General features: G+C 43.9%; 1 protein-coding gene across 8 annotated transcripts in view; it reads right to left on the reverse strand.

Moving 5' to 3' along the window:
- SMPD4 (sphingomyelin phosphodiesterase 4) overlaps nucleotides 1-25,751 on the reverse strand; it is a 431,863-nt gene that overhangs the window by 112,583 nt on the left and 293,529 nt on the right. For all 8 annotated transcript variants that reach the window (XM_085636345.1, XM_085636344.1, XM_085636343.1 and 5 more), the window contains one exon: nucleotides 20,432-20,637. In XM_085636345.1, coding sequence (XP_085492471.1) covers nucleotides 20,432-20,637 — 206 coding nt within the window. The remainder of the gene's footprint in view (nucleotides 1-20,431; nucleotides 20,638-25,751) is intronic.

Here is a 25,751-nt window from a genome sequence, read left to right on the forward strand (position 1 = left end):
AGTGTCCTCTGGAGGGGAAGGTCTAGAGGCATAGATGTCTTGTGGCACATCAGGGACATCTGGCGTGCCATAATTGCCCCATGGGTCGCCTGGGATGTAAGGCTGACTAGAATCCCCTAATGGTTCATCGTCTGCACCCTCCTCCCCGTCCTCAGAAGTGTCATCATCGTCCTGAGGTGGAGGAGATGGTGAGGGGAGTGGAGATAGAGTAGGGGAGTGGTGTGGAGGTGGAGGAGGAGGTGGAGAAGGAAGTCTAAGATGAGATGTTGCAATGTCCCTCTTCTTTGGTGGAGATGGAGCCGGTACAAGCATGTCCATTATTCTTTTGGAGCTGAGAGTTAGTTGACTTGTTTTTGGGTCTTTAAGAAGAGTTTTTTGTGTTGGATTCGGCCGAAAAAGCTCTTCTTGTGGAGGTTAGTCTTTTGGTGCCCATTTTTTCGGTTCCGAAGGTTTGTGTGGTTCCGAATCTGGAGCCGATTTATGCTGTTTAGGCTTGGAAACTTGAGATTTTTTGATTTCTAAAGGAGCCTGTGGAACCGGTTGTTTTTTCGGTTCAGAGGGTTTTTTCGGTTCCGTAGGTTGAGAACCGGTACTCTTCGGAAGTGGCTTTTTACTCGGTTCCAATGACTTTTTCGGAGCCAGTGGTCGGCACGGTGGGGGAAGACAGTTTCTTTTTGGGTGCCGGGATTGGGTTTCGGCACCGACGGCAGGCTGACTCGATCCCAAGTGGCCTGAAGGCCTATGTGTCGACTTCTTTGTCGGGCCCGAAGGCGGGACGTGGGAAGTCTTGTCCCAGTGTGCACCTAGGCGTGAAGGTGTTACCGAAGCCTTTTTTAGGGGTTGGCGGAGGGGGTCGGGGTCGACGTCACTACTTACGACCCGCTGCCCTGGGGGAATGTCTTTGATGTCGGAGACGTTGTCTTCGGAGGCGCTTTCTTCGATCTGCTCCTGGAAGATGTCGTCGGGAATGAATGTCGACAATCGAGCCATGCTTCTTCGAGCTCGACGATCCCGGATAGTTTTCTTGGAACGGAAAGAGGCACAAGCTGGGCAGTCTCTGGCCTCGTGCTCTGGTAAAAGGCAGAGGTTACACACCTCATGCAGATCTGTGTGTGGAAACTTGGATCCACATTGAGGACACTTTTTAAAAGGAGTCCTTTCCATGAGCCAGGTCAAATGGCGTAGGTAGGCCCGAAGGCCTTCTTCGACGCCCGGAATCGAAGACTTCGAGCTTGTAGAGATGTGCGTCAAGTAGGGAACGCGATCGGAACAATACCGGAGAAAAGGGTGAAGGATTGCGTGTCTAAAGTTGGATCGGTAACGGCACCGAACTGGAGCGTGATAAACACATCCAAGCCCGATGGCGGGAAAAAATCTGATGATGGAGTTGATGCCCATGCGCACTATTGTCCAAAGGAGGAGCCACCTATCCCGTTTCTTCCAAAGACTTTCCAGGACAACAACAAAGTGCAAACATCCGGGCCGAACACCAGATGGCAATCTATGCATAAGTGTGTGATCTACAGCTCATATGCCTCAAACTATGAGATTTAGGCTTTTGTCAGGATTGGAAATTGCTACTCACTCTGTACACTTATATACGGAAAAAAGATTTAGTTATGACGACCAAAGGTCCCTGTGGTTGGAAAGGATACATCATGGTTGGTACCCCTAGTACTGGGTAACAATATATTTGAAAGTTTGGCCTGCAACAAGTCCATCTGATGGGTGCTACACCAAGCCACAAACGTATCCCAGCACCTGGCATACACAGATTTTGTGGAAGTGTGCCTGGCTGCTAGGATAACAACTTTGGAAGGGAGGTCAAAAGAGATTAACTGTTGGCACTCAATCTCCATGCACGTAGGTGCAGATTGTGCAGGCCTGGGTGCAAGACGCTGCTCTGTTGCTGTGACAGACGTTCCTTGTGAAGCGGTAGACTGGTTGGGGGTATAGATGCTCAGGCTCAGAAGTTCCGGATACCATAGTCTTCTGGCCCAATGTAGGGCCACTAGAATGACTTGTGACTGGTCTGTCTTGATCTTCTTCGGAACTCAAGGCAGGAGAAGTAGCAGTGGGAAGGTGTAAAGGAGTCCTGAGCTCCATTCTAGACAGGTTGAGTCATGGAGAGCTTTTTTTGGGATCTCCAGAATGCAATAGAGTGTTGACATTGTATATTCTTGTGGTGGTGAAGAGGTCCAGCCAAGATTCTCCCCACTGCTGCAAGACGTCATGCACCACCTCTGGGTGTAACTGCCAATTGTGCCACGCCAAGCATTGTTGCCTGAGGTTGTCTGCCCTGGTGTTTGAAGATACTGCCAGATGGGGTACCACCAGGGAAATGCCCTGATTCATCAAATTCCAGAGGCGTAGTGCCTCCTGGCACAGAATCCAGGACCCTACCAACCTTGTTGTAGTACCACATGGCGAGAACCTGCACTACCCTCTGCTTGAAGACAGGAGGAAGACCTTCAACAGCAAGTAAATCACCTACAACTGCAGCAAACTGATGAGGAGGTGGGTCTCCACAGGACCAAAGTCCTCTGATCGCCACTTCTTCCACATGACCTAACCAACCCAGTAATGATTTATCCATCACCACCCTCAACACTGGATGGGAAAGGATTCTGCTGCTTATTCAACTGCACTCTAGCAATCACAAATGCAGCTTTTATGCAGCCTCCTCCGACACTTGCATGTGATCTGACATGTTCCCTTGCTGCTGGGCTTACTGAGATTTCAGGTAACACTGCAGAGCCTGCATAAGCCATCTGGCATGGTTAGTTAGCAGGATGCAGAAGGTTACTGGACCAAGAAGTCTCACTAAGACCCAGAACAAAGGCTGAAACATAAAGACCATAGCCAGACTGTGCTGGACTCGCTGTCCTGAGGGAAAGGCCTGAAAGCACACCATATCCAGGATTGCTCAGATGAAGGGTCGAGCCTACGAAGGAGTCAGATGTGTCTTTGGCAAGCAGAGTGAGAACTCCATCAATGTCAAGAGGTTCACCATCGTCTGGAAGCGGTCCTCGACAAACTGCAGTGAGCCCACTTTCAACAGCTAGTCAGCCAAGGTAGGAAAAGACTGGTACCACCGGTCTTCAAAGATGGACAGCGACGAAACCCATCACTTTTGTGAACACCCGAGTGTCACTGGTGAGCATGAAAGGGAGCACTACAACATGAAAATGCTCGTGGCCCACACTAAAGTAGTACTTGTGGGCCTGCATGACAGGGATCCGAAAATAGATGTACTGCAGGTCCAACAGCAGAAGGAAACCGGGTCAACAGGAGCATCTTTATAGTCAATGAATGGGTGGACACTGTTCGGAATTTCCGGCAATAAACTGACAAGACCCAAATCTATGACTGGCACTTCTCCCTCAAGTGGTTACACCCAAGAACTACTATATTGAGCAGCTTAATAGAAGTAAAGACGGGGAAAATTGAGCCCAATAATTCAATCACAATATCCTGTAGTAATGTAGTCCAAAATGCATTCTCTGATTTGTATATTCATTTATTTGGAACAGACCCAAAGAACTCAAATGACAATGGCTGTTGTCTCTTTATTTCATTTGAGTTCTTTGGATCTGTTCCAAATAAATGAATATACAAATCAGAGACTGCATTTTGGACTACATTACTAGAGGAGCTGGAAACAATAAAAAAGCTCCTGCCCTGTAGGAGCAGCCTTAATTTCTGCTCCAGCAGCAGATGCAATCACTGTTCCTTGCTTGCTCTTTCGCAGGCAGGAAAGCAGATTTGTGCTGCCGCACGAGATGGGAGCAATCATGGTTCTGAGCCCTGGCAGAGGGGGTCCCCGGGGTCAATACCAGGCTCGAGGAGAGGGGCCACACACAGACCCCCTCCTTGATATAAAGAGGGATGACGTTCTCAGGGCAATACCTGGCTGACTCGAGGGGGGGCTCATATTAAATAAAATAATTAATGTGCCGCACCTCCCTGGCCCACTTTTAGGGGGTTTTAGTGAAAAAGGGTAGTCCAGCAATTATTTAAAAAAAAATCCTGCGGTACCAGACTTTTTTATTTTGTTCCCAGGGGTCTCTCTGCGACCCCCCCAAACCACGATTCTAGGGGATCAGGGTATCCCTACCCTGCCTTCTATACGAGTCCTAAACTGGATGCCAAATACCTTTGTTGATGTTGTCAGAAGCCAATCAGTTGCAATCTTTTGATCTGCCGGCCCCTCAAGATTCCCTCTGCATAAGGGATCTATTCATTTTGTACCTTCATTTCTTAAAAACCACTGACCAAATTTTCACCAAATCACAAAAAATGTGTTTTCTGGGTAAAGATCTAACTTTCTGGAAAAACTGGTGTAATTCTATTCAGCCATTTTTGCTGTAACTTTGTCTAATTTTCCCTATGGAAAGTGTTTTGGGACCTTCACTCTTTTTCTTTGCCCCTGTCTGACGGTTCACCCCGAAACTTTATAGGAAGGATTGGAAGTGGATGAATAATGTTTTTGGAAAATTTCATGAAGATTCGTCAAACACCAGTCTTATTAGCAAGGCAAAAAAATGCTCTTCCTATGAAGTGTTATATATATTATATATCTGTCTATATATACACACACACCCCAAAGTAGAGTTATAAGTAGGTCTTCTAATAATAAAAAACGACAATTTTAAAACTAAATAAAATAAAAAACCACTAAAATTCACCAGTTATACATAACTGACGTAAGTGTAACTTGACCAGTCGCAGATTTCATATGTCACCAGTGATATCATATGTGAGGCAAAAAGGAGTGAATCGCAGGGGTGCACGTTGTACAGTAGACATCTAAAAGTAAAGGGGAATAATGCACAGCATGTGAATTTAGAATAAGCTCACACTGCAGAATGATCTTGCTGTTTTTGGTCGGAGATAGGGTGATTGATATTGGTTCAAAGATGTCAACGCTGGTGAAAGGGCAGTCAAGTCTCATCACCAAGCAGTACTTCAGTGGTTCAAGTACTCGCAAATGATGCATATTCCTCACAAATGCTTCTTAGGCTGAGCCATAGGCAGGTTGAATGCAAAGATCTGAAAAGTTACTTACTTGCAACCCTACTTCCGTGTTGTAAGAAGCCTCTTTAAAGTCATGGTTGTTAGACTAATCCTGGTTCAGTGCAGGGATCCTGGAGCACTCCCATTATATGGTAAATCATTTTTAGGTCTCGCTGAGCCAGCGCATGCATGCGCTGCTCTGCGAGAAATTTAGTGAGTGGCTTTTGAAAATGCTACCACAGGCTTTTCTTGGCCTCAAGCTTGCGTGCACGTGGGCGTGCAGCCGCTATGTGGGTATCTGTCAAGGCTCATTAAGCCTTGCCTCTCTCCGCGCTTCAATACCCTCCCTCCCTCCCCCACCACAGATCGCGTCACTCTGCTTTCATGGCCGCGTTACTTTTACAGCCGCGCGGCCAATGCTGTTTTTTTTACTCACGTGCTCCCTGCAGCAGGCCTCCTCTGACCCTGAGGATACTGGGTTGACACCATTTTAACTTGTGGGCAGGCCAAAATGTTCCTTTCTGCCGTGTGTGCTGATGTGCCCGGTGCAATGAAGAAAACAGCCTTGCTCCGAGGTACTGGAGAATTCCTTGGAATCCGTCTCTGCTAGCAGGCCAGCAAAGGGTGCTAAGTACCTTGCTGTGCTCTCTTGCTGGATATCAATGCCACCGGAGATGGCCTCGTGCACATCACCTTTTTCTCCTCCTGGTGCTGCTCATCGGGCACTTCTTGATCGCATCTTCCGCACACCGGGATTTCCTACAGCCGCCCCTAGACTGTGGCACGAGCACCGCATGTGTCAGACCTGCACATGCGGCCACTGCAGACTCTCCGGGTTGACTTTCTGCCACCACCGTTCGTCGCCAATGTAATGTCTGGACCTCTCAATGAGGGTCCAAGTGGCAGGACATACAACGTAAGGTAATTAATTAGTCCGGGCCCACTTGCGTCGCCGTAATAATCATTGCACAGACAACATACTGCTGGCTTAGCTCCGCCGGCATCTGCCATGCACTCCTTCCGGCTCCGGGCGCCTTTATTGAACACCACCACGTGGTACTGAACTATCCATGATAATACCTCCCACAGGGGAGGTTTACATAACCACCCCTGAATCCGGGTAAACATAGACCCATCCATGTGCTCTTGTTAGGTCACAGAAGCGACACTATATTCATCATTGAGGTACAACTTGCGACTTTTGGCACAGAAAGAATGGGACCTATATTGAGATAAACGCTTTGCAATTAGGGAGTCTCACATTGCCTCAGCAATCTCCAGCCTCAGGAAGTTGGGACTTCGGTTGGCACAATACAGGTATGCCTTCTCTCAAACAAAGATGTAATATAACACAATCGTCTAGCTACCCACAACCCCTAACCTATTTGTTTCATTGTAGTTCCAACAGTCACCCAATTCTCCCCAACACTTCTCCTTTCTGATTAAATAAACTACCCAGTTTTATGCCCACTATTTGAAGCTTTTGGGTGTGCCACTAGACACACAACACTGATTACAACTGTCTTCCTCAGTGCAATGATGGTTCCAGGTGAAGATCTCTTGCCAAGATATTTTTAGTCACTCAGCAGCCTTTCCCATTGTGTGTTAGTGATGTGATTTTCATGGTAAAGAATCCTTAACTTGGAGAGAAAAAAATAGTTAATTTGTTTTGACCCACACTCCTCTGATTGTCACACTATGGGCCATTACCTATGGAGCCAGATTCAATCTGAATGTGGGTCAATGTGGTGACGTTTTCAGCAACTCTGAAAATCCCACCACTTTTTTCAGGATAATTTAGAGAGAGGGCAATGCCTGGCAAGAAGGAGTTTTGCTCAAGACCAGAAGCAGATGTAGAAAGTTAGTCATGATCAACAAAGTGTTTCTGTAGCATGGTGAGTATTCAGCTTCACATATGATATATTCACAGTGAAGCTACAGCTGGTGATCTTGCCCATGTGCTCTTGCTGACGGAGGAATGTAAGATTTTCAAGTCAACAACTAAGCACAGAAAGCCACAAGAAAATCACAAGATTTAGAAATGAGAAGACATTTTATTGAATCTTCTGCATACCAGAATAGGTGTTACCAATTTGGACTTGAACCTCGTTTGCTTGCCTGGATGAATTCCCTACAGACAAACATGCATTTTAAGAACCATTGCTTAGCAACAGTTAATGTAAAGACAGTTTTAAATTTGTATTTGCATTATTTATTTATTTAATGCACATATGCATAAGCTTCATGGTGCTGGAAAAATAACAAAAGAGATAAAAGCCAGAAGTGTGAAAGGAAAAAGATGTAGAAAGGCCATTATGTTGGGAAGTGGAGCGTTATCAGATTATCTGAGAAACTTAGGTAGATTATTTCACAGTTTGGCAGCCGAGTATGAAAAAGCTTTCTCACCAGCGGTCGTCTTATATGTTCCCTGAATGGTGATGATAAATGTGCCTTTAGATTTTAGATGCTGTGGTGGAAGAGAGAACGTATTTTTCCAGAACTGCAGAACGTTGCCATGTGTAATGTGGTGCATAATGGGCTGGCCTTTGAAATGTATATGCAGCTACACCAGCACCTAGTGATGTTTTCTTAATACTGTTGAGAAATGTTGGCAATCATGCGTGCGGCACAGTTCTCTGCTCTTTGTAGGCATCTGAAATTATTTGTAGAGGCCCCTCCAGTAATAGCTGTCCTGTAGTCAAGATGGGATAAGATTAGGGCTGTGAATATAGGTCTTTAATGGGAGGAATTCAGAAAATGTAAAACTTTCTTCAACATCTTCAATTGCCAGAAGAGTACTGGCTGTGCTGGTGGCCTGAGGATCCATTATGTCCTGCAAGTCTAGCAGTGCAGCCAGATTTTTAATCTGGTCAGCAGGTTCAGGGGATGCCTCCATAATAGGAGGCCAGGCAAAGAGAAATGTGTTGGCATCAATATTTCTTATGATCATAAATTCCATTTTGGATGAATTGAGTTTTAAAAACAATTGTTCATATTCGTTGATGAATGCTGTTAAAATTCACAGGCAAAAAGAGGAACCACTGAATGTCAGATGGTCACAGCCAATAGATTCAAGATGGATCAGAAGTATATCATTGTTAGTGGGTCAAAAGCTGCAAATATGTCCTAAAACCCCCGATTTACCTCGTCATATTTCATATTCTACTCCGTAGATTGCCTAAGAGAGAGAGAGTCCTATCAATGCTACAAACTCTTCGAAATCCCACCTGTAGGGGATGTACCAGACTATTTTCCTCTGCATATTCCTGAAGTTGGCTAGGCAAGAGTTTCTCTAACACTTTAGCCAGAAAAGGGAGGAGCGGGCTGGGCCAAAGGTTGTTAGGATCAACAGGGTGAGTGTAGGTTTCTTGGGCAATAGTTTCTAATCTAGTCATATCCAGATCCTTGTTTTAAAGATGGTAGGTTTTAATGATGCCTGTATTTTTAGAATATGTTATGATGTGTGTGTGTTAAGCGTTTGCGTTGAAACAAAGATTAATAATTGAGCTGCCAGCATTTTTTTCAAACCCCACTATTCATAAACATCTTTGATATGGTCCGGAGGTGGAGTGGCTGTAGGAGGAGATGACTTGGTAGTACTTCACACTATTTGTCTTTGATGGCACAGACCATGAAGAACTGTGCTTTGGTGAAGGAGCCATGGTGAAATCATGTGGAGTCCTTTGTGAACCCTTTTTGTAACTAGGTATAAATCTATTCAGTAGTTTTTGAGAACTGAAGTTTAAAAAATAATTGTATATCTGGATGGTTGGTTCAGCGAGAATCTCATGGGAGTCCAGCGAGGGTGCAAATTAAACAAGCATTGGCATAGCCAATAGGACTCGCCTTTGGGACCTTATAAGTGTTTAGCCATGCAACAGTTGATGTTGTTGCACCAAGGATATTGTGCTGCATAACTAAATACTTATAAGGTCCCAAAAGCTAGACCTATTGGCTATGCCAATGCTTGTTCTTAATGGGAAACCATAGTTTTAGCAGAAATCCCACAAATAGCCGCCCAAAAGCTAAACTTTCTGAATCAATACATAATCCTTAAAACTACATTCTTGTATAAACCATAGCATTGCTGCCTAGGGAAAGACCTATCCGAAACCAATTTGTAAATTGATAAAGTCTGTAAGCTTTTAAATACAAAAGACACATTGTACCTTTAAGAAAGTCAGAGGATTTCATCATGCCTTGTACGGGAAGTTGCCTCACACACAGTTATTTTTCATGGGCTAAGATAGCATTACACGGAGTAGTGTCATGTGAGAAACAGCGACAGCGGAGATTGCAGGGATGTTTATGACTTCAAAGAAGATTCCTACAATGCAGAAACAGGATTTATTTTGCATTGTAGGATCTTCACTGATAGTCATAAACGTTGCAATATAGTAACAAGCTTATACTCCATCGTGGTCTCCTATCCGCGATTCGAATTCCGCCGCGGTTTTAATCAGTGGGCGGGGCGCGTCGGCCAACGGACGTGCGCAGCACTACGGAGCTAGTGCACGCGACGGCCGTTGGCCGACGGGAGCACTTAAGGGGATATTCCACGTGACAAACACACAGGCAAGTTAACTCTAGGCACCAGGAGTAAACTATAATCAACCGTAGTGGTTTTTCAGGGTAGCATGTCCTGCAAGAGTGTCTGCCTTAGCACTGGAGTATAAACAATACTGGCAACTGAAAGTATGAATTGATTTTCATGTAGAAGCACTACATTTGTCAGATAACTGAACATTTCTTCTAGTTAAATGGGCCTTTGGTTTGCCTCTCAAACTCTTTTTCTCAGCTAGTAACACAGGATATTGCCCATTATCCATCTTTGAATAAAGATTGCTTTGATGTGGCCAACTCTGTATGCAGAGTTTGATAATTGACAAACAATTGGATTTTCTTGATGCATTTATCCTGTTTAAACAGATTATAAGAACTTTCCTAACATCTAGAGGATGTAAAGACCTCTATGCCAGAGCAGAAGGATAACGGAAAATAAATGGATTGATTCAAGTGAAATTCTGACCTAACTTTGGGTAGACAAAGGTTCTCATACCAACGCTATCAAAATGAAAATGCATACAAGTTTCCACTGTACAAGTTCTCACTGTACAAGTTCTCACTGTACAAGTTCTCAGGTAATGCTCTTTCTAGTAGAGACTTTAAGTAAGTTTGGTAGAGACTTTAGGTAAGGCAGACTCCTCACATTTGAATACTCCCTAGGCATCAGACTGGATTCGGAAACTTTTCCAGCTGTACCACTGGAATGGACTCAAACTAAAAAGTCCTGTTGTACCGAGAGGGTGAAATGCCCCTCTCAGTGAACATGGTTGTCTAGACAGTAGTGCTTCCTGAATGTATAGAGTGATGCTCACGAAGCTGCCTGACAGATGTCTAGGACAGGAACTTTGCGTACCAAGGCAGTGGTAGTAGCTTTAGCCCTGGTGGAATGAGCTCGCAGTTCTTCCGAAGGATGCTTCTGGGCCAATGTGTCGTACACAAGACTACAAATCAGCGCTAGAATCCAAGATAGGCAGAGAACGTGTAGACATGGCCTTATTGAAGCAGGACCTCAGGAACACAGCTGATAAGAGTGTCGGTTGTGGAGGGGAGGATCTCTGAGCAAGTGGAAACAGTGTGAGTTCTCAAAACGGCAGTCTCCCGACTGGCTACGGCATCCAAGACACTCAAAGTCTGGGCAGAGGACACAGAGAACAGAGCCTGCAGAAACAACCTTCACTTCATTGGGTTTTCCGAAGGGGCGATGGGCATTATACTTGAAATATTTCTGGAACAGTGGATTAGGTCATGGATGGATGCCGACAATCGGTCTTGGAGTTTCATCATCAAAGGTGCATAAAGATCACAGACACAGAAGCTCCCATCGGGCTCCCCAACCTGCCATGTGATTTCCAAAGTACTGAATTACCGAGACAGATGCCATCCTATGCAGGGCATGGGCAAAGAGGCAACTATTGCAACTGTAACTGTTGCAATCTGGAAGCATCATGAATTTTCTGGATTACACACGCCATGTACAACAACAATTATTAGGCCTAAGCCTTATGTGTTAATGTCTATGGAGACTATTATTTTTTATAATACCAGGGACTCCCATCTCGACAACGGGGAATGATTCAAGCATGTGAATCTATGAAAGTTCCAATACTGGTGTAATCACACTTTCTAAAAACACATGAGGTGGCTTGGTACTGGCTTACAGGGCCGCAACCACTTACAATGAACCAGGTTCAACAGTGTCCCAGTCCCTCTTCAAAGAAATTGCGGGGTCAAAAGGAAGGGGAAGCCTCTTGGTCCAAGACGAGTGGCCCTGCGAGACCTTGAGCAATAACATGGGACTGGAGGCTCCTTGGGAATCCTCAACATTAAATGACACTGAACTGAGAGGCGGGTACAGCAGGGGGGCAATTCACCCTGATTGTATAAATTGTAGCACGCCAGCACTATAGTATCCTATATGTAGTTCTTTCAATGCAGGGGGAGCATGCAGTGGAGGTGAAGAGGGGTCATATTTACTGCCTAGTTTCTTTGGGGAGGGTTGTGATTTAGGGCGGCAGATGCTTCTTCAGGGGCGGAAGTATGGAGAGGAGTGAAGTATACAAAGGGAGGGGAGGTTTTGTTTGGTTTGTTTTGCTGTTTTGTTTCTTTCTTTCAGGTTTGGCACCGACCAGGTATTTTGCATTCCCACAATGAAATTATTGCGCCTTGACTGTGGTTTTGGGAATGAAGCTCTACCGGAGGCTAGCCAGCACCAACAGGACACGGGTGGTCCTCCATGCCCTACAGCAGTAGCTATTATCCCAACCAATTTGTGTGAATCTATGCTAATGACTTGTAACGTAAATGGCCTACTCGACCACATCAAAGGAGGTGCGGTCATGCAGTTGGTGCATCGCCATTCATTAGCAATTTTGGCGCTACAGGTGATTCATCTACCGGGGCACCAAGTGCGCATTCCTACCAGGGATGGGTATGACAGGGTATACCATACGGGGTACTCCTGATGACCTAGGGGGGTGCGATCCTACTCAAAAAGACTATGCCATTGGTAGTCCCCAAATATGAGGTGCATGGCCTCATAAAACTTTGACTTGGGCAGTGGTGTGGCGGTGACCCAGGTACAGGCTCCGTGAAGGAGCAAGGCTTTGAGTGGTGTCATCGTTCTCGCTTCTCGTTCTCGATCCTCGTCTGAGGACAGTGAAATTCAAGAGCACTTTGACTTCTTAACGCTTGTGGGACTTGCCCGACTGACTTGGATGACGATTGGCGAGAGTGGCTCTGTGAGTGGTCCCAGGCCCTTCCGTGTGACTGGGATTGAAAAAGTCGCATGGTGGCCTGATGGCGAGGAGCTTCAGAGAACGTTCCTGCAGTGCCTTCGAATTCATGGTGTGGCAATCCTCAAAAGGCATTGGAGTCGTGGTCCAGCTCCAAGCACCAGACCAAGTGTGGGTCTGTCACAGACATGTACCTCTGACAGGCACCATAAGAGTTTTGAAACCAAATGATTTTTAATGGGAAATCCTTAGCACACTAGGAGAAAAAAAATCTCAAAGATACCTAAATAAAACATTGAAAAAAGTCAGTCTAAAATTGATTGGGGTTAGCTTTCTCCTGATCTGTGCTGACTGGCGCGGAAAGAGAAGAACTGATGTCAGCACACTGGTGTGAAGCCTATATAGGTATGGCTCTTGTCCCTTCCAGCGCTGAGCCGAAAGACACCACCTACCAGCACACTGGAGTACTGCTCAAGAATTTCCAGATCCAGTGTTATGCTTGACGATAATTATAAGGTAAGGAATCTGAGGGTAGAAGTCTCTATCAGATGAACTCATACTAAAATTGTCCCATATTGCGATGATTATTGAAGGGGACTTCAATAACATCTCAGACCCAACTGACTCATCCAGACCCATAGGGGCAATGCAGTAGACATGGAAAGAGTTGGCCGACTGGGTGAATGGCCTGGAACTGTGTGACGCATGGAGGGGGTGGCCCTCAAGGGTCTGGTGGCTCAGTGGACTAATGCGTCCATTGCAGGAGCTTGTGTTCGACCTCATGGTCTCAGGTTCAAATCCCGGTGGATCCACTCATCCTTTCATCCATCTGAGGTCGATAAAATGAGTACCATTGAGTTGGGTAACAATGAACATCTGTTATTCAGCGCCAAGAGACCTCTGGGTGAACGTGCGCTTTACAAATACACATGTTATGGCTACACTCCTGCATCAGTAGCTCACAGGTCGCTCTCTTGTATCGACCTTTTGTTGCTCCCAGACCCGGATTTCTTACATATAACGAACTCCACGTGCCTGCCACGCTTGACTTTGGCTACCGAGAGCCCGGCGAGAGGCCACTATGGCATTTTATCGCCTGGTTCTTAACCAAAGTCCATTTCCCCCATTCCTGTGCTGTGAGTTGCAGGCATTCAGGTACCGGCTTAAGTGGCAAGGGTACGCCTAGACATGGGTCCGTGCTCACTGTGCCACTGGAACCAGGCGATACCTGGCTGATGAGCCCTGATCAGGATGAAACTGGTCCTAGGGTAGGGAGCTTGTGTTCTGGTTCGGTGAGAACCTGGCCTGGCAGTCCGGGCTTGACTGTTCCCATGAGGAGGAGGGTAAACGCTGATTTGCATATGGCTGGGTCCAATCTGAAATGGTATGGTCAGGAACAAGAATGATAGGTCGGGATGCTACCCTGTGAGATTACCTGTGGTTAGACATATTGCAGGCATACCTCCATCAACTCTTGTGTTTTCCATTCTTACAGACCAACCAGGGGACAGTGGGATTGCCTTTGATGCTATGGGCAGCTTGTAAAGCAGTCATGAGAGGGATTGCCTGTTCTTATCGTAGGGACAGGGAGCGAGAAAACAACACACAGATCACAGACCTTGAGATGGGTGCACAGACAGAATATCGAGTTTTAAATATGGACATACACAAATATCGACAGCAAGAATATAGTTGTCAAGAATATCGACTTTAAGGTCAGAAATATCGATTTTGAAAAGCAAAAAAAACGAAGTTAGTAATATCGGTTGCAAAAATATTGTTTAAAATATCAACGTTTAAATTAGTGTAATGTATTTTAGTATGTATTTAGAAAGTATGTGATCTATTTTTTGTATAAGTAGTGCTTTAGTTTTTGAATATATGTGTTACATTTTTAGTAGTGATTAATTTTATGTCAATTAAATTTTGCGCTCCGTAGCTGGTTGTGAGTTTATAGGGAAATAGGGTGGGAAGTAATTTAATTATAATAAATTAATTCAATTTTATTACTTATTATTATTTATTAAATTTAGATTTTATAGTGTCAACTGTGGGAATTAATTTATTATTATTTATGTATTAATTGGCTGTTCATTTTTATTAATCAATTGCTAATTATGTTAATTGTTTAATTTTTTTAGGAGCGGGTTGTGGGATTATAGGGGAATAGATTGGGAAGTAATTTAATTTTAATACATTCAATTATAATTTTTATATATTAATATTTATTTAATTTATAGCGTTAATTGTGGGAATTAATTTATTAATAATTATTTATCAATGGTTTGTTAATTAATAGTGATTAATTAATTGGTAATTATGTAAATTGTGTCATTTACTAGGAATGGGTGGTGGCGTTTATATGGTATTGGGTGGGGAGTAATTTATTTCAAATTAATAAATAATTGTTAAATAATGGTAATTAATTAAAAATTAAATATGGCAATTGGGTAATTAATTTCAGATAGGAGTTGTGGGGTTTATAGAGGTAAAAGATGGGAAGTAAATTATTTTCCATTAATAAATTGTTAATTGATAATAATTTAATAATGTCAAATTAGTTATGGAAATTGTGTAATGCTTTTTAGGTGTGTGTTGTGGTATTTATTGGGGTAGAGGGTGGAAAGTATTTTAGGTTTTATTAATTAATAATTAGTTGCTCATTATTATTCATTTATTAATTGATAAATATTTATGGTAATTGCTTACTTTTATTTTGTGTGTGGATTTTAGTTTTATAGGGGTAATGTTTGGTGAGAAAATGTATTTTTAATTGTCTTAATATGTTTTTTTAATTAATATTTATTTCATCAATAATTATGTTAATTACGGAGAAACACTTTTTAGAAATTTAGATTTGTGTTGTGAATTGTGTGGTGTTATAGGGTAGGAAATAAAAATTGTTAATTTTATGAAACAATTAATGTTTTTGATTATAATTATTTCTATTAAATATAGTTATTTGATTTTTTGGTTTTTAACATTTTTTGTATTGTAGTTGATATTTTGTTTGTTTTTAATTTTGCATTGACTTCAGTGGGAATATTAATTTTTACTCCTCTGCTATCCAACACTTTCCCTACTGTTGCACTTACTAGAGTGGGAATAGTAATTTGTACCCCTCCGCTATCCAACATTTTCCCTACTGTTGCAGTCACTGGATTGAGAACAGAAAATTTTTACCATCCGCTATCCAACAACATTTTCCCTACTATTGCATTCACTGGAGTGCGAATAGTAATTTTTACCTCTCCGTTATCCAACACTTTCCCTACTGTTGCACTCACTCCAGTGGTAGTAGTAATTTTTACATCTTCGCTATCCAACATTTTCCCTACTGTTGCACTCACTGGATTGGCAATAGTAATTTTTACATCTTCGCTATCCAACACTTTCCCTACTGTTGCACTCACTGGAGTGTGAATAGTAATTTTTACATCTTCGCTGTCCAACATTTTCCCTACTGTTGCACTCACTGGAGTGGGAACAGTACATTTGTACCCTCCGCTGTCGAACATTTTCCCTAATATTGCATTCACTGGGGTGGGAATAGTAATTGTTACCCCGCTGCTATCCAACACTTTCCCTACTGTTGCACTCACTGGAGTGGGAATAGTAATTTTCACCTCCCCGCTATCCAACACTTTCCCTACGGTTGCACTCACTGGAGTGGGAATAGTAATTTGTACCCCTCCGCTATCCAACACTTGCACTACTGTTGCACTCACTGGACAGGGAATAGTAATTTTTACCCCTACGCTATCCAACACTTTCCCTACTGTTGCACTCACTGGAGTGGGAATTGTAATTTTTACCACTCCGCTATCCAACACTTTCCCTACTGTTGCACTCAATTGAGTGCAAAATGTAAGTTTAAAAATTATTAAATATTTAGGATAGTTATAGTTAGGACCGTGTTTCCATAGGAAATCTGAAAATTCTATTTTGAATAACTTTAGCGCCGGTTGACGAATCCTCGCGAAATTTTCAAGACTAATGGGGCGCTCCGCTCAGCTCCTACCCTGAAACTCTTGGGGCGATTCGTCAAGTGGGGGCCGAGAAAAAAGGGGGGGTCCCAAAACGCGTTTTCCCCATGTATTTTCCCATAGGACCTTTAGTCGACGGTACAGCCCGAACGGCTGAACAGAATTACTTGCAATTTGGCAGAGAGGTAGTCCTCAGGTCAGGGAAGTGGCTTTTGCAGGTCTGGTGTCAATCTGTTCAGTAGTTCCTGAAAAAATAGCATTTAAAAGCATATAAATATCTATAAGCGCGTACCGTGCGCGCACCGTGCGAGCACCCTAACGTGCTTAAAAACCATAGGTTTCACACATGTTCTAGTTAGGTAGATATTTCACTCGTAAAAAACCAATGAAATTCCCCCGTTATAGTTACTTCAGATAACTATAACTCGCGCGCCCGCAATCCTCTGCTCATGACGTCACATATTACATCACTCATGACATGGTCAGTGGCATCACTCTTGACATCACTGATGACATCATCCTTGTGATAGAGTGGCGGTCGCGCGAGTTATAGTTATCTGAAGTAACTATAACGGGGGAATTTCATTGGTTTTTTACAAGTGAAATATCCACCTAACTAGAACATTTGTGAAACCTATGTTTTTTTCAGTGAATTTGCAAGGTTTTTAAAATGCTAATTCCTAACTATAACGTGTGTGAAACCTATGGTTTTTTCAGTGAATATATATATATATATATATATATATATATATATATATACACAAATTTTTTATATATTCATAACATTTTAAAATCATTAGTTTATTAATTATTTTCAAGTAAATATACTTTATAAATTACTTTTTATATGGCTATGTTTAAAAACCTTAAATGACTTATTAGATTTGTTAAAATGTACACTACATCTAAATATTTTTTTCCAAGTTAATTTTATTATTTAATGCATCTTTATTTTTTATATACATTAAAAAACGATATTTTGTACATCGATATTTTTTTACATCTATATTATTTTTTCAATATTTTAGTCATTTTCATTATAAAGATAGGATGTTGATATTTTTGCAATCGATATTTTTGTGGCGATATTTGTGTATGGGGATATTTTGGTCATCAATATTATGTCAGTGATCCCTTGAGATGACCATTTTAAAACTAAAACGCAGTGACCTGGGTCATGAGACAGAGGGGGTTATATGTTGCCTGGAGCTAGACACAGCCTCACTGCGCCAGCTCTGCCTTGATTAGGCCCATCTACGTTGGGTGGCATTCATCTGGCGGATATACGAATGGTGAGACAAATCAAGCAAACTTCTCTATTGGTTAACCACCATAGATACAGAATCCAAAGTAGTTCTACGCATCACAGAAGGACCTGGAATGGTGGTAAAAACAGCCTCTGACATAGCCTTGGCCTTTGTTGACTATTACGGATCTATTTATGCAGCCGTTCGACACACCAGAGGGAGAATCCCCGTTGATCCCTGACCTACCAATGCCTCGCCTGACCGCTTCCAAACAAGAGGATCTCAACCAACCTCTCACCCTGGAGGAAGTGGGTGAGACTCTCACTAACCTCTGCTTTGGTAGGACGCTGGGCCAGATGGTTTTCCAGGACAATACTACCATAAACTCTGTTCAATGATCCTACGGCCTATCATGGAAATGTACACGAAGCAATAGATAAGGGTTGTTTCCCTTCAGGGATGTACCTGGCAACCATTGTGGTGCGGCTGAAGTCCGGCCGGCATCTGGACTGGTGTGCCTCTTACCACCCGATTTTCCTCATATACACAGATGTAAAATTCTTTACCAAAGCTGTGGCCAAGCATCTCCTCCGCGTACTGACTTGCCTAGTCCATCCAGACCAATGCAGCTCTATCACAAATCTGAGTCGGCAATACTGCATAAGAGGGATTCATCTGGCTTTTGGACCACTTCGGTGGCACTCATGCTCATTGACTTCGAAAAAGCCTTTGATTCGCTAGATGGGCATTCTTAGAGGAGGGCTTTTCAAAATGGGATTTGGACCAAAATTTAGATATGTCTGTATTTTGTATGCAGCGCCACAGGTCTAAAAATGGGTGACTGGAGCACTATCCTCCAGGTTCCAGATTCATCAAAGGACCAGGCAGGAATGTCCCCATTTCTCTTCAATTTGGCCATAAAGACGCTGGCAGTATGGGTGTGCAATGAGGCTCAGGTTTGGGGGTTTGATTGGGGATTGGCGACAGAAGACAGGATTGCCTATACGCGGATGATGTCTTGATGTTCTTGGCCCAGCCCACTGCCGCAGGCCCCCGTTTAATCAATATTCTGCAGTATTTCGGGTCAGCGTCTGACCTGTGTGTGAACTCAGCCAAGTCCCTCCTGCTACCTCTGAGGGGAAACCAAGGAGACAAGACCTCGCATGCCAGGCCTCCCAATACACCACTCAAGTTTTCAAAACCTGGTACACCAAATTAACCTGGAACCTGACCCTCCGGCCGCTCCTATGTAGAGCCCAGGGAGACATCGACAGATGGACTAATTTGCTCCTCAACCTGTTGGGCAGAGTGCCACTATTAAGATGATGATTGTCCCGCGCATGTGCTCCAGAACTTTCCCCTTCTCATCCCACAAAGCTGGTTCCACACACTGGCAGCCAAAGTAATTAGGATCTTGGGGGCAAATAAACCTCCCAGAATTGCCTTTGGTAAATATGTCTTGTCCAAAGAGAATGATGGACAGAGTGTTGAACATTGCAAGCACTCACCCCCAGTCAACTGATCTGGGTTTAATCCATCATTCTTTAGCTCACTCCGCCACCCCAGATCAGACATGGCCATATACAAATCAGTCTGACCCTGTGCCTCATGGGAACAGTCCAGCCCGAACTGCCAAGCCATGTCTTCCCTGGACCGGAAACAAGCATCCTGGGACCGGTTTCTGGCTAATAAGCCGTCATCAGCCAGGCTAGCTTAAATCCAGTGGCAAAGTGTTCAACACTCCGTCCATCATCCCCTTTGGTTTAAATATGTCTGGTCTACATAAGGTGGCAGATATACGTGTCTATTATTGGGCAGCACAAACTTTGGTGGTAAATGGTTGGCTGCATGGAGGATGGGAAGACCCTGCATTCAAGGGAGAGATAGCAATGATCGGCCTGGACAAGATAACAGCCTTCTATATGGCACATCCATCCCTGGGACGCCTCTCGAGATGACCAGGGTGGTGGTACAGTCATGGAGAGCGGTGCTGCAGAGGACTGGGTGGGACCGCCAAGTAACACTTGAGACCCCACCCTCCGGATTGAATTCAATCTACATAGACCTCATTTCTACCAATACTTGCGTCTACGACATGTCCTGTTAGGGCACTGGGAGGCTCTGGCTGGGGTTCCAGAGTATAACCCGCTGAAGGTGCATCTGCCTATGGTCCCCTGTGGAGGGGAAGCACATCCCAAATTTATAGATCACTTGTGACCCACTCCCCTAACCTTATGTTGAGCCTGAGAATGAGGTGAGAAGGTTGACTGGGTGCCCTGGAGTAGGACGACTGGAGGGAGGTGTGCCTCATACTCTAACAATCTCTGCACACATGCAGCTTGTTCAAATCAAATAACTCCATCATACTTATCTCACATTCCAGCAGCTGTGGAGGGCAAACAGATTGTCTGCAACCATCTCATTCATATGCCCAGAACGCGAAGGGGATTTCTACCATTTAAATTGGGGATGCCCGGTCATAACACACTACTGGTCACAGGTATTCGCCTTGCTGCCAAATGTACTGGGAACCCGAATCACAATACCACGGAAACCTGGCGGCATTGGGGTTAAACGTGCATCTCTAGAAGTTACCTGCAGTGTTAGAGTGTTTCTGTTTTTGAGAATTCAAGCTCATATGAATGCTTTCCCCTTCCGTGGACAGTGCACTAGTTAGAGTTCCCACACAGAAGATGCAAACAAACTGCCTTCCTGGAACACCACACGTATGATCAAGTGATAGAAAACTCAGCCTGTGCTTGCACTTTTGTCCCACAGCTTCCAATCTCATTTCTAACTTAGCACCAATATCTTCAGTTAACACACCAGGCATTGCAACCCTGCCACTCTCCTTAGTTATTTTACTTCCCTAGGCTTAGCTTACCAGATTTCGCACGTCAGTGCCAAACATTTGTCTGTACTGGCAGTCCTGCCCTTCAAGGCTGTACACATGGCTCTTCACCTTGTAGCAGCTGTCAGTGATCGCTGGCTGCCTGGAAGACAAGTAGCTCCCTCCAAATGTGGGGCTCAGGTAAATCCGCTGTGGGCGGTGAGGGAGGACATGCTCCATCTCTAAAAACAGCTGCTCCGCTGAAAAGCAACAGTGTGCAGAAAGCAGGAAAAAAACATGAATGACGTATGGCATAAAAAGAAAATGTTACTCGTCCTGTAAGCACCGGTTTGTGTCATGTAGTGCTGTAGATTCACATGCAGCGCATACTCCTGCCATCTAGTGTTGGGCCCGGATGTGTGCAATTTGTTTTCATCCAAATAATTCTTCTTGAGTGACAAGTTAGTGCGACTCCAGCTCTTGCTGGTAATGGTCTTCAGCTCCATTGTTAGATTGTTTTCCGCACAGCAGGTGACGGAGCTGGAGCAAAGCAATACAGGAAAGAGAAATGACCATGCAATTAAAGAAGAGGGAGTAATCACTGCCAAAGGCTTCGGGGAAGGAGGGTGGGAGCATGTGAATCTACAGCACTACATGACATTTTCTCTTTGAAGCATGTGTGGCTATAGATACACATACTGTGCATAGACTGTAAAGCAGTCCTTCCATAAGCGGTGGCTAGCCTGTGGTTGTTGCTGAAGACTGAAAAAGGTACGGAATACAGCTGGACCAACCTGGGTTTGTTGATGTGCTAGTACGTCCACACAATAGTGTTTAGTGAAGGTGAGTGGGGTAGATCAAGCAGCGGCTTTACAAATGTCAGCTATGGGGATGTTTCCCAGAAAAGCCGTAGAGGCTCCTTTCTTTCTAGTAGAGTGGGCTCTTGGAGGAACAATCAAAACCCTTTAAGATTTTGCATAACAGGTTTGGATCAGTGCTTAATGTGTAAAAAAATAAAATTAATAATTGCCAGGGTCTTCGTCAGGAGGCTACTTGAGCTCGCATCACTCATGGTTTCTGCTAGCAGTGTCAATAACAATATAAACACCACTACTAACCATCACACTCGTACAAGTGTGATAACTCAGACTGTTCCAGGCCCCCAAAGGTATAGGAATGGTTTAGGTATTACTAATTTTAGTGTATATTGAATTAATAAATAACTGTTGTGTTCATCTTGAAATAAGAGAAACAGCGCCACCATGTAACTGACTGTCATAGGTGCTGGGGTTGATGATTAAGTTTCTGTGCGGAACACTGGAAACCACCAGCTCAAATTACGCACTGGTTTGGATACATTAAACTATCCATCTAACTTTGATGAAGCTTTCCCCTTATGCAGTTTAGAACAAGCATTTACAATGCAATGGTCTCGGCATTGTTAAAGTTAGAGCTATTGGCATTGCTCATGACATTTTTTTTGTTTATGTTTTTAAAACATTTAAAGAAACGGCATTGTTATTTACAATGTCAATAGCTTAATCTCTCTCAAATGCGAGACCTATTGCATTTGCACCCACACAGAGCCACACACACAAAGCCACCCACACACACAGAGCCACCTACACAGAGCTATTCACATAGAGCAACCCACACACAAATAGAGCCACCCACACAGAGCCACCTACGCACACACTGTTACCCACACACAGACAGAGCCACCCACGCATAGAGCCACCTACAAAAAAAGCCACCCACACAGAGCCACACACACAGAGGCACACACATATACACACACACACATAGAGCCTCCCACACACACAGAGCCACCCACACTTACAGAGCCACACACACAGAGCCACACACACAAAGCCACAAACACAAAGCCACACACACAAAGCCACACACACAAAGCCACACACACAAAGCCACACACACAAAGCCACACACACACAGAGCCACATACACACACACAGAACCACTCACACACACAGAACCACTCACACATACAGAACCACACACACACACATACATCTAGACACATACACATTGATCTTGGGAGCCAAAGCAGAAGTGGCACCGTTGTTTCTAGATCTTTGCATTTATCACTAAAAATTAAGCATTTAAAAGTCTTTGTTCAGGAGGTGATGAAGCTATGTAGTCATAATGATTATAGACTTTTTAAAAGTACACCCTCCAGAAAATTCGTGCACCGGTCTCTGCGGGCATTCGTCGGGGAACTCACCATGGTTGTTGTTTGTACTGGCCCTGCTCCTGCATGGTTATTTCAGAGGAGACTGAATCACATCCGTCTTGAAAAGAGCTCTCGCTGCAACATCACTTCATTCCAAAGGCATGGCATAGTCACACAATCTCGTGTACTCCCAAACGCAGTGAAGTGGTCACCATATGCACACACCATGGTAACCATGGCGACCGCGTCCATTCGCGCAGGGTAACCATGTTTTTATTGCGCACGCGGACGAGGCCATTTTAAACTCAGGCACAACAGAACCAGTTCACTGACTAACTCTGGTGTGGCGTGGCAAAAGCCATGTCTCCGTGCATTAAAACGTATGTGTTATTGTTACATTTGATTCGATGACATGCACTCTCTTATCATTGGGCGTTATCAGTCCCACTCCCGTGTAGTACGTGGGTTGCTGCACGTAAACAGTGACGGACTGTTGAACCAACTAAGAATGAAAAGAGAGGAAAGACTATCCCCTATTTACACTCTAGGCCGACGCTTAACTCGCCCGGACGCCATTCTAAAATGAAAGTGGACACATTAAACCCAACAAATAGAACGTTCGATTAACATAAAGCTATTCACCCCAAAATGACGTAGTAATGAATTCTTCAGAATTTCGAAAAACAGGCAAAATATATAACAGAATGTGTCAAACTGTATTGCTTTCTACAATTATACATAATTTAAATGTTCTGGGAAAAAAGAAGCACATGTCGGTGTAAACATATCTATTTTCACCTATTTCTTAAAAGTGCGAGGTTGCTATCACTATTTATGAACGTTAGCCTATACACGTATGTATGATTATTCCTATTTAAAATGCCGATTAAAACTATCGAAACCACGCCCTGCAAATTTCCACTTGAACGCATTGTCCTCTTTCCCTCTCTGTACTACGTGTGGTAGGTGTCACGTCTTGTACGGAAGTGGCCCTTGAATTTCTGGCGTCTGTAGAGTGCAGAGGATTAATATCTTCAGGTTTTGGGGATGGATGCCGGCGAAGCTGATAAAAGACAGCGAGAGTCGCGGAGGGATGAGGCTCGCTCCTGTTTGCGTGAGCTCTCTCAGCATTCGTTCTGGTTCGACATGTGGATCTTTCTCTTATTCGACCTGTTTCTTCTAGTCGTCATCTTTCTGCTTCCCTTCTGAGTGTCCACCTCAGCCACGCCAAAGGGTGAGTGTTTTGCAGAGGTGTCGAGAGGCATTCTTTCGACAAAGCAGCACTTTCGTTAATCGCATGTAACTTTTTTCCTCCAAAGAAGTCCCCTCGATGTCATATACCGATATTACGCCGTTAAGGTCACATTTTGCTGGACAAGAAAGCACTAAAACAACGAGGCGGCCAACTTCTGGGGGGTTTGAGGAGGAAACCAAGACAAGAGGGAACAAGCACACCACTGCCTTTCTCCGAGGCGAAGCAGAAATGCCTTGGAGAAACGCAGTGGCGGTTTCGAATTCGGGGGCGTGTTTTCCTTTACTCTCCTCTTGCCATTGGCTGGAGGAGATAATTAGACTTCTTGAAAAAAACACGCCCCCGAATCCGAAAAGGACGGGCCCTGTTCGGAGTGACGGACCTCTTCTCCAATGGCTGGCCAGCATTCAAGAGGCCAGCCAATGGAGAACAGGGGAGAAGAGGGGCAGGTTCAAGCCCCTCTTCTCCAAATCATTAAATCTCGGATCGAGACTGCTTCAAGCCGAGACTTAAAAAGCAACAAAAGGATGTTAAATATTTTGAATGAATTCCATCCTGTCCACATAATACATTAAGGCCTGTTTAATATCTAGGGTATGAAAGACCTGTTCTGCAACTGAGTTAGGGGGGAGGAAAGAAAACTGGGAATTAAATAGATTGGTTAAGGTGGAAAGGAGAAAGCACTTTAGGAAGAAATGTAGGGTACTGTGAAGGACAACCCTATCTGAAAGAAGGGTTCTTTCAAAGTTAGAGCTTGGAGCTCACTAAAAGGTCTGAGTGAGGTGAAAGCCACAAGAAACGCCACCTTCCAAGAGAAGAATTGAAGGGAGCATTCCGGAAGGGCTCAAACAGAGGATCCATGAGTCTCCTAAGGACAATGTTGAGATTCGACACTGGGGCTGGGGACATCTGAAGAGGAAATGACCCTGGAGTCCCCCCAAAAAAGCTGTCATGACTGGGATCCTAAAGAGGGAAACGTGTAGCCTGTTACAGAGATACGTGGCCACAGCAGCCAAGTAAAGCCGAAGGGAGGTGAAGGCTAGTCCACAGGTTTGTATGTGCAGTAGGTAACAATGTTTTGGATGTGAGATGCTAAGGTGTCAATGTGGTTTTAGAGGCAACAGCAGACAAACCTTTTCCATTTGGCAGCATAACAGGCACGAGTAGTTGGTCTGTATGCCTCCTTGGGTATATTAATGCATTCAGGAGAAAGATTGCGAAATATGAGGCATGTAAGAACTACATTAATATTTGCAAGAGGGATACTACATGTGTGAAATGCAATAAGATTATAATCAATTACAATGCTGACTATACTAGTCTAGAGTGAGAAGGGGAAAAGAGTCAGCAGGGTCCGTTCTACCTACTTAACTATAGATCACTGTCCAAACATTATCTTGAATTATTCTCTTTCCTTGAAGATAACCAACAGTTTGTTATGTTCCTCAAGGAAACATGGCTTCACGAAGACTCCTCGCCAGATATCGCAATGATTTTACCTCAGGGATATACAAATAAATTCAAACTCCATAGCTCTGCCTGCATGTGAAAGCCTGCTGTTTGCACTTGACCTTTTCGTCTCTACTCCTATATCACCCACTGGATAATGTTACCCAGTTCATACAGATTCTTCCTGACATTGTGGCAGAATACAGTTAATATCCGCTAATTTCACCGTCCTAGGAGACCTAAATATGCACCTAAAAAGTTCAACTGTGAAACCACAAAGAACTTCTACTACTCACAAGCATGGCCATTTACTTGACCATTTTTTTTCAGCATGACTGAATTATCATTAAGTGACCCAAGGGAGATCCTATCATCTGAACATAAAATAACTCCCTTTCTGATATGCTTCCCAAGTACTACAAGCCTGGCACCTCACCAGTCCAAACTTAAACGGAATTGGTTAAAAATTGATACCGGGT

Source organism: Triturus cristatus, chromosome 11 (genome assembly GCF_964204655.1).
Source record: "Triturus cristatus chromosome 11, aTriCri1.1, whole genome shotgun sequence".
NCBI classification, from domain to species: Eukaryota; Metazoa; Chordata; class Amphibia; order Caudata; family Salamandridae; genus Triturus; species Triturus cristatus.